The 9,144-nt window shown below is 42.0% G+C and overlaps 1 protein-coding gene across 1 annotated transcript in view; it reads right to left on the bottom strand.

Moving 5' to 3' along the window:
- Nucleotides 1–6: 6 nt before the first annotated feature.
- Nucleotides 7–9,144, bottom strand: part of LOC106806503 (probable ATP-dependent RNA helicase DDX23) — an 18,998-nt gene continuing 9,860 nt past the window's right edge. The window contains exons 3-16 of the mRNA XM_014808470.1: nucleotides 8,241–8,367; nucleotides 7,424–7,574; nucleotides 6,882–7,009; nucleotides 6,564–6,743; nucleotides 6,156–6,235; nucleotides 5,438–5,663; nucleotides 4,894–5,039; nucleotides 4,253–4,430; nucleotides 3,538–3,627; nucleotides 2,770–2,919; nucleotides 2,104–2,255; nucleotides 1,407–1,515; nucleotides 982–1,156; nucleotides 7–288 (exon numbers count right to left, since the gene is read on the bottom strand). Coding sequence (XP_014663956.1) covers nucleotides 65–288; nucleotides 982–1,156; nucleotides 1,407–1,515; nucleotides 2,104–2,255; nucleotides 2,770–2,919; nucleotides 3,538–3,627; nucleotides 4,253–4,430; nucleotides 4,894–5,039; nucleotides 5,438–5,663; nucleotides 6,156–6,235; nucleotides 6,564–6,743; nucleotides 6,882–7,009; nucleotides 7,424–7,574; nucleotides 8,241–8,367 — 2,116 coding nt within the window. The 3' untranslated portion in view covers nucleotides 7–64. The remainder of the gene's footprint in view (nucleotides 289–981; nucleotides 1,157–1,406; nucleotides 1,516–2,103; nucleotides 2,256–2,769; nucleotides 2,920–3,537; nucleotides 3,628–4,252; nucleotides 4,431–4,893; nucleotides 5,040–5,437; nucleotides 5,664–6,155; nucleotides 6,236–6,563; nucleotides 6,744–6,881; nucleotides 7,010–7,423; nucleotides 7,575–8,240; nucleotides 8,368–9,144) is intronic.

Here is a 9,144-nt window from a genome sequence, read left to right as displayed (position 1 = left end):
CCCCCACATAACAGTAGCTAGCCAGCGACAGTATCTAGTAGGAGACGCACGCGCGCGGCGGCTATCAGGCGAATATCTTCTCCTCGCGGCGCTTCTTCGTGACGACGGTGCCGGGCTTGTGCTGCGCGTCCGGGTGGTTGGCGAGCTCGGGCGGGCAGTGCGACGACGAACTGCCCAGCATCGTCTGCTTGAGGTCGTAGAAGACGGCGCTGTCCTCCTTCGTGAGGAAGGAGATCGCGATGCCGGACTTGCCCGCGCGGCCCGTACGACCGATGCGGTGAGTGTAGTCTGCAACAGCGTGCAAGGGGGTATTATTTAGTTTTAATTATTATTATTATTGTTAATTTCCATAATTATTATTAATTTTATTATTAATAATTTTTGTATTTAATAATAATAATATAATATCATTATCATTAATATTATTAACAATAATAATAATATTATTATTATCGTTATTATTATTATTAGCAACTTGTGACGCATGTAAGCGACAGCAAGGCCATTAGCATTACTGACAATCACTGGAAAAATGATTTGTGAAGGCATCATCCATTATCAATCAAAGTCAGGGATCTATATTTGCTGATTTAATATTATGAAAACAATGCCATTCAGTTTTTGGAAATCTGAATTTTACCCGCTAAAACTTAATTATTAATTTACACCTAATTCCTACATGTTTTCATAACACACTAAATTATCCATTTACACCACACCATCATACCATAAAATCCCATGATGTTATTCCAAGATAAATAGACTAATACTACTACTGTCTGCACGTATTATGAGCAGGCTGTGACATGACCGATTGACTGCAAAATTCACCCTGCCTTATTCAGATGCTATCCACGATGTAATGAACAAACTAGAAATATTTTGACGGCTTTTAACCCAGAACTTTTCACGTAGTAAAGAACTAATTTTAAACGTTCAATTATACGAGTAGTATCACCCCACACATGTAGATGGCGTTACCTTCTATGTTCCTGGCCATGTCATAGTTGATAACGATGGAGACGTTTTGGATGTCGATACCACGACCGGCAACCATCGTGGCGACTAGAATATCCTTCGTTCCATTCTTCAAACTTGCTAATGCAAACTCTCGCTGTTCCTGTCCTTTACCACCATGCAAGGTGGTTGCACTGTACTGTATGGACGAATAAGAGGACATTTTGAACTAGGGTTAGGGGTCAGGGTTAGAATTAGGATCATTGTAAGGATGAGAGAATAAAAGAACTCATACCTATCTTCTCTAGCGATTTTGCGAGATTAGGTTGTGATTAGCGTTAGGGTCAGTCTTAAGGTTAAGATTCGGGTTATGGTTATAATTAGGCCTATGATTAAGGGTAGGGTTAAGATTAGGATCATTGCAAAGGTGAGGGAATAAAATAACTCACCGCCATTTTCTCTAGCGACTTTGCGAGAATGTCTGCGCCTCGCTTCTGGTTAACGAAGATGATGACCGGTGGCTCGAATCCTTCCTCCAGAACCTTCAGCAGCTTCTTCCTGTAGACGATTACAACGGTCGCCGTTAGCAACATCTTCGTGACACTACACACACTAACACGTAGCAGCGACACACATACGAACACACAGCTATGCCATCACAGACACACACACACACACAGGAAGGATGCATGCATGCAACCACCCACCCACCAACACGCATGCACATACACACCCACACACCCATACCCCATGGCCACATATCCATACCCATGCCCACTCACCCTTACTCATGCCCACACACCCACACCCTTGCCCACACACCCACACCCTTGCCCATACACTAATACGCACACACCCATACCCTTGCCCATACACTAATACGCACACACCCACACCCATGCCCACACACCCACACCCTTGCCCATACACCCACACCCTTGCCCACACACCCACACCCTTGCCCGTACACTAATACGCACACACCCACACCCTTGCCCATACACTAATACGCACACACCCACACCCTTGCCCATACACTAATACCCACACACCCATACCTCATGGCCACACATCCACACCATCGCCCACGCCCCTGCACCCATCGCTCACAGCCACACTGCATGGCATATCAGCAGCCCAGCTCACCTCTTGTCGCTCTCGTTCATCATGTAGACGAGCTGTTCGACCTTGTCGACGGGCTTGCCGGCTGAGCCGATGTAGACGATGGCCGGACGTCGCAGGTACGTGCGCGCGAGTCTCTCGACGGGAGGCGGCATTGTCGCTGTGAACATCACAGTCTGAAAGCAGATGCAGCAATGTCAGGACACGTCCCACCATGTACTACGCGCTAAATCTACCACTCTCTCCACAGGATCGTGGTTGAACATCAGTCTGGCAAAGAATACGAGAACCTCAGAACATATCTTGCGATGCGCTAATGGGTAAAACTGCTCTGGTCATTGGCAGTATTCCCATTTGTCATCGAGGGGATGTACTTTTCAATATGCACCGATCACCTATCAAGATGATCAAATACTCCACCTTTCATAGTGGCCTACCTCAGATTGGTTTTTAAAAACATTAATATCCTCTGTTCAATAAAAACCATTTTCGATAAAATACACTAGAATACTATGATTTTGATCATTACTTTCAATAAACTTAGGGGCTTTAGCACATATTGCTGTGCACCACGGCACTCTACTCTCTATATTTTCAGTACCACCATCTACTCTACATATTATTTAAAAGACACTGATGTGATTTATTCTCCTTGCTTCGGCCTCTACCGTGCGCGTCGCGCATACGCACCTGCCGGAACTTCTTCTTTGACGCAAAGTTGCTGAGCAGTAGCGCTGCATCCTCCGCATCATCCGTGTCTGGCTTCATGTTGGAGACGGGCATGAAGTCCAGAATCCGCTGTACGTCCGTCTCGAAACCCATGTCTATCATCCTGTCAGCCTGCGTAAGACAGCTAAGGTGTGATTAAGTCGTAAACCCATGTCTATCATTCTGTCAGCCTGCGTAAGACAGCTAAGGTGTGATTAAGACATAAACCCATGTCTATCATTCTGTCAGCCTGCGTAAGACAGCCATGGTGTGATTAAGACGTAAACCCATGTCTATCATTCTGTCAGCCTGCGTAAGACAGCCAAGGTGTGGTCAACACTTAAATCCCATGTCTATCATTCTGTCAGCCTGCGTAACACACAGCCAAGGTGTGGTCAACACGCAAACCCATGTCTATCATCCTGTCAGCCCGCGTAAGACAGCCATGGTGTGATCAACATGTAAGCCCAAGTCTATCATTCTGTGAGGCTGCATAATACACACCCAAGATGTGGTCAACATGCAAACCCATGTCTATCATTCCATAAGCCTGCATAACACACTGCTAAAATGTGGTCAACGTGTAAACTGAATCATTTCCCAGCAAAAGATTAAAGAGTTGGCCAGCCACATGGGGGATGCAGACTGACAATGAGTTTCTGCCATCTGCGTTTTCATCCTATTGCCACCTGCAAGTTCTTCTCTCTACGTGCTGGTGTAAACCCACTCTCCATGACCTAGGAAGATTACCTCGTCCATCACCACGTAGGTACACTGGTTGAGTACTATGTAGTGGTTATCCAAGCAATCCAGCAGACGGCCGGGTGTCGCGATTACGACCTGCAAAAACAACAGCAACGGTGTAAAACACACGAACCTCCATGATCATGGTTGCACGTAATCTTGCAAGGACAAAAGCGCCGAATGTTCTGCCACACATTAACAGGATCTCATGATAACATGCATTATTATTGGAGATGGATAGCAGAGATTCAGCCAAATTTCAGAAACCATCATGCCTAGTCTTCCAGTTCCTCATTTCTTCTGGTAAATTCACCCCATTTCAAAATACTTACAACCATGGAGCCTTTACATTACATACCACACTTAATGATTCCTAAACAACAGGTTATTTACAATTCTGGACCCAGCTGCTTAATAGTGGAATAAAGTTATTCATTGTTCATCTAATTAATCTACATACTGCTCACACACTGGATGGTTACCCACCCAAAAACATTTCGTGCTCATCAGGAGAATTTAAGAGATAGTCAGGAAGTTAAATTAGGATTAGACCAAAGTTATCTGCTGATAAAAGGTATACAGCTGACTAAGAAAATTATCTACAGAATAGGACTTATCCGCCAGATAACTTTCCTGTATGACTATTGACGAATCGAGTCCTTGCCATTACATACAATACATTGCTGCGATCACAGCCTGCAGGAGAAGCCACTACACTCACCTCGCATCCCTGTCTCAGCTTGAAACCCTGGTCCTCACGCGACAGGCCACCGATGACGGCGACAGTGCGAATGCCAAGCGGAGAGCCGAATTTGATCGTCTCCTCCTCTATCTGCTGAGCGAGCTCACGAGTAGGAGCCAGGATGACAGCGTAGGGACCCTGATCAGCATCCTCCATCCTGTTGCCAAGCAACGCATCGGTAATAAATTTTAATTATTTATTGTATTTTTATTTGACTTATTTATAGACTTAATTTTATTATTTATGACTTTAATTATTTGACTTGTATTTATAAAATTTCAAGTACACTTTAAAATGTGTTCATTTAAAGTGAAGAAAGAATTGCCTTGGGTTTGATACCATTAGGCCACCAAGGAAGACATTTCCTTCAAAGGAGGGCCACCAGGGGAGACATTTCATTCAGACGGCCACAAGGAGGGCAGTCACCAAAGCAAATTGTCTTCTATCAACAATTTTGACGTGGCACATAGAGAAATAAATATACAAGATGGAAATTAGGGGCCAAGCACAAAGGCAAACGAGTGAGGGTATCAAGGCATTTTATTGCCATGGATATCGTCCAGCTTTCAAGACACGACAGCCAGTAGAGAGGGAAACAGCACAAGTAAGGAGCAACCTACCTGACAATCTTCGGCAGAGAAATGATCCAGACAAGTAGCGGAATAAGGAACGCTGCAGTTTTACCGGATCCTGTCTCAGCAACGCCAATGATGTCACGATTCTGCAGTCCAATAGGAATAGCCTGCCTCTGGATGGGGGTTGGCACCTGCGCACACATTAAATATAAAGATCAGTCACATTTCGAAGGCAATCATCCAAAAGAAATTTATCTGCAAAATTGTGATTTACGGATCATACATCACCTAACCAAACACTGCTAATACAGAACTAGTAATGAAGACAAGAACCATGCTAGTTCACAAAGAAATGAGATCGCGGCAGAATAACAGCGTAACAAATGGGATAACTCATCAAGGTTTCAGCCACATTGACATATGAAACATGAAGTGTTATCTTAAATACTAGTAGGTGTCCATGAAAACAAACCATGAAAACACACCTTAACCAACCACAAACCATTATTAATTTTTGTAAATGTAGACACATTTATCAATGCAAACAACCTTGTATAAGTAAACAATTCAGTAAACGTAAACGCCGAACCTTGTATCCGACCGAGTCGATAATCGTAAGGATCTCGTCCGGTATGCTCGCCTCCTTCCACACACGGAACGGGTCGGGGACGTTACCACCTTTGATCTGGATGCTGTAGTCTTCCTTGAAAATGCGCCAGTCTCGCTCCGTCATCTGGGGCAACTCCTTGTCGGCCCAGTGTCGATCGTCCCACTTCTCCTTCTGCTCCTTCTTCAGCACCTTCTTTAGGCGAACCCTAGGATTGTCGACGCGTGCAGTAACAGCGCACAATTACGTTAGATTCACTTATTGATTTCATTAATCGAATTAATTTACTTAAAATTTTATTCATTGGTAATTGCTCATTTGAGTGTCGAACGAATACTTGCAGGACCACAGCAGTCGAGACTATGCATAGAGGAATTATTAATTTACCTATCCCTACATTAATAATTGACTATTAATCATAAATTAATTATTAATACTAAATATTATTATTTAAATTTAAATTAAACCTAATTTTAATGTTATGTAATATAACTTAACAACTGCTACAGCAGGAAAAGGATTAATTGCTCTGAACACATTTGTTAAACATTAACAAACACACACAAAAACTTGACAAATACTTGACTTGATAAAGATTGCTCTCCCATCGCACTCATCTCCCCTCATACATTGGCACTTTCTACTAGATAGCGAGTACAAGCAGGGCATTCATGACGTGAGGCTGATGCACTGGACTTACACTTCCTGATCCTTTTCCTGCTGGGTTCGCCTTCGTTCCACCATTTCTCCGTAGAACTTGGACTTTTCCAGCTTTTGAGACTGTGTGTGGGGAAAAATACATGTGCAATTTTAGTCGTTTATTACTAACGACCACAAACAATTTGTACAATTTGAGCATGTTAGACTATACGTGATGTTTTGTTCTAACTATTTTTCAGATTAGAATGATACATTTCAGAATTGTTATAGCATTACCAGACATCTATAATTTTATATATTAAATCTGATCCAGTAAAATTATTTTATATATACACATATTCGCATGCTTATATACAAATACATATTTGATAAAAAAAAATTACGCCTCTAACTACTATTATTTTTTGTCGTTATTTAATTTTAACAATAATAATAACCATAAATTCACCTTTATATCTATACCAGCTAAGTGGCCTCGGCCATACAATTGTAGTTCATGTCGATCCCTATAGATGGGGTTGAAATCAGAGGCCAGTGTGTCCTCAACCGCATCCCAATCAAAGACGAATTTACGATCATTCAGTCGACGCACTCGTCGCTTCTTCTTGACAATTCCCAGATATCTCTCCTGTAAACATAAAGGAATAAATAACCACTGGCGTACAGTCTGCCTAGGGCTTTTCTGTAAGTTACGTCTTGTTCATAACACATATGATCTGATGATTTCTTTCTGCTTGTTCACGAAAGACAGAACCAGTTATTCTACCTTTATGGCCTCTGATTCTTTGCTTGGCCCCTTTCCATCTTTAGAAAGCTTATCGTCTTTCTTATCGTCTTTATCTCGCTCACGTCTCTCCCGCTCACGCCGCTCTCTCCTCTCCCGTTCCCGCTCATCTGCAAACAAAAATTAACAATATTTTTTGCCCGATAGTTTTTCCAGTTCCAGTTTCTGTCACAGCTTTAGTTTGCCCATTGTGTATACAGCTTCAGTGTTGAATATTGTAAATAAAGGGTACCACTATCAGCTTGTGAGAAACTCTTGTGAAAGACCATTCTATGCGTGCTTGGAACACATCTACACATTGTTCTACAATACCGCAACATAATAACACAACCACAGTACACACTGTGCATAAACTTTGGGGCAGACTATTATGAAAATGTTGCGATACTAAAAAATCGCCACGTGCAAGCATAGAACACCCCCCGGTAGACATTAAGCCACATCTGCATTACAAGATTATGCTGACCAGCTGTATATGTTGTTACAACAACAATGCGTGCAAATATAACATAGAGCGAACGTACCGATTCCACCTCTGTCGCCGTGCCTCGCCTGCTCAAGGAACTTCATTTGTGTTTTTCTAGCATCATCCACAGCTTTCCTCTGCAATGCAACTGCTGCTTCTCTCTTTTTGATGGCCTCCTCTGCTCTGGCCTCTTTAGTTAGGAACTTTGGCTAAAGAACCCGATATATAGTTAATCGAAATACCGAGCAACAAGTCACCACCATAGGATGTACGATTGTTTCCTAGGCCAATTTTGTAATTTAATTATAAATGCATTAAATGCAAATCTGATCGAAACAATTATGTGGACAAATCAGTCGGGCCTATGGCCTTGTCTGCAAATAGATACTGCTCACGAACAGATTGTCCACATCTGCTGCAATAGCCAACCTGACAATAGTACCTAACTGCTTTCATTTAACACAGTGGTGGGCAAACTTTTCAGAGCGAGGGCCACATCAGTGAGCCATGAAAAGTCAAAGGGCCGCACCTTTTAAAATCGGGCGGTGCGCTCTAAGATAATACAACATATAGACAGCGTTTCGCCTCAAGGGCGCCATCTCTGGACCATAATTAGCTGAAATGGCATTGCTCTGAGACAATAGAACACTAATCTGTATGACACTGAAAAAGTCAGCCTCGGTTCAAGCACAAACATGTTGACTTTCACACACACACAAAATTTTTATTTTTATATTTTTTTAAATATTTTTTCTAATTTGCTGCAGGCTTCCGCGGGCCGAACAGAACCCCGTAGAGGGCCGCAGTTTGCCCACCCCCGATTTAACACAATTAGATCTGTGTTTTCACTAAGGTAAAAGTTATGCAACGAATACCTTTGTCAGAGCTTCTTGCTCAGCTTTTCGCTTGGCTAACAACTCCTCCAAAGACAGAGGTTCCAATTTCTTTTTAGCGGTTCCATTTTGTTCTTCATCTTCTTCGTCTTTCAGCTCCTGCTTCGACCTGTAGGAAATGAGACAAGCCAAGTGAATGTTGTGTGTCACGTAAAGTAGCTTATCTCTGAAATCCAGTTTATTTATTCAAAGTAGTGTTCTATGCAAGCTTTTTTGGTACATCTTGGGCCTTGCTTGAAGAACCTATTGGAAACACTAATAAAAATGTATTAAAATAAGTATACAAAATGTTAATATCCATTTTGAGGAATTCGATCAAACTAGTATCTGAAAAGCCGAGTAGTCTACCTGTCTATTACGTCAGAAAATAAACCCGATATCGAATTGAATATGTAAATGAAAGTGTCAGTGATAGAAGAGGAAGATGATATTTAAAATTTGGTAAGTGTTTCATTTATGATGGACCGAAATGTGATCAAATGTCCTTATTCCTTGTTTTATACTAATATAAATTTCACTGTTTTGTTTCAGGGTTAGTTTTGATGCGAAAATAAATGTTTCAGATCTGAAAGTCTGAAATCTGGGCGAGAGATGGCGCTACGCCTAAAATTAAAATTATCGCCATTTTGGTTTTCGATTATCGTGCAAATAAAATCAAAAAAATATTCCAGTCAAATTACTGTATCGAAGAATCTAAAACACAATATTACACGTAGGTACTGTATGGTTAGGTAGGTAGGTAGGTAGGTAGGTAAGTAGGTCAATTTAACAAAATCGAATGAATCTAGAACATCCGTTGAACCTGAACTGACATGGCCATTTCCATTTTTGCCAAAAAGTGGGCGTGGCTCAAAAGTAGGTCACCTGGCGTGCTCCAAAATAGGAC

Source organism: Priapulus caudatus, unplaced genomic scaffold (assembly GCF_000485595.1).
Source record: "Priapulus caudatus unplaced genomic scaffold, Priapulus_caudatus-5.0.1 Scaffold165, whole genome shotgun sequence".
Classification (NCBI taxonomy): domain Eukaryota; kingdom Metazoa; phylum Priapulida; class Priapulimorpha; order Priapulimorphida; family Priapulidae; genus Priapulus; species Priapulus caudatus.
The sequence above is the reverse complement of the archived record's forward strand: the minus strand, read 5'-3'. Positions and strand labels throughout refer to the sequence as shown.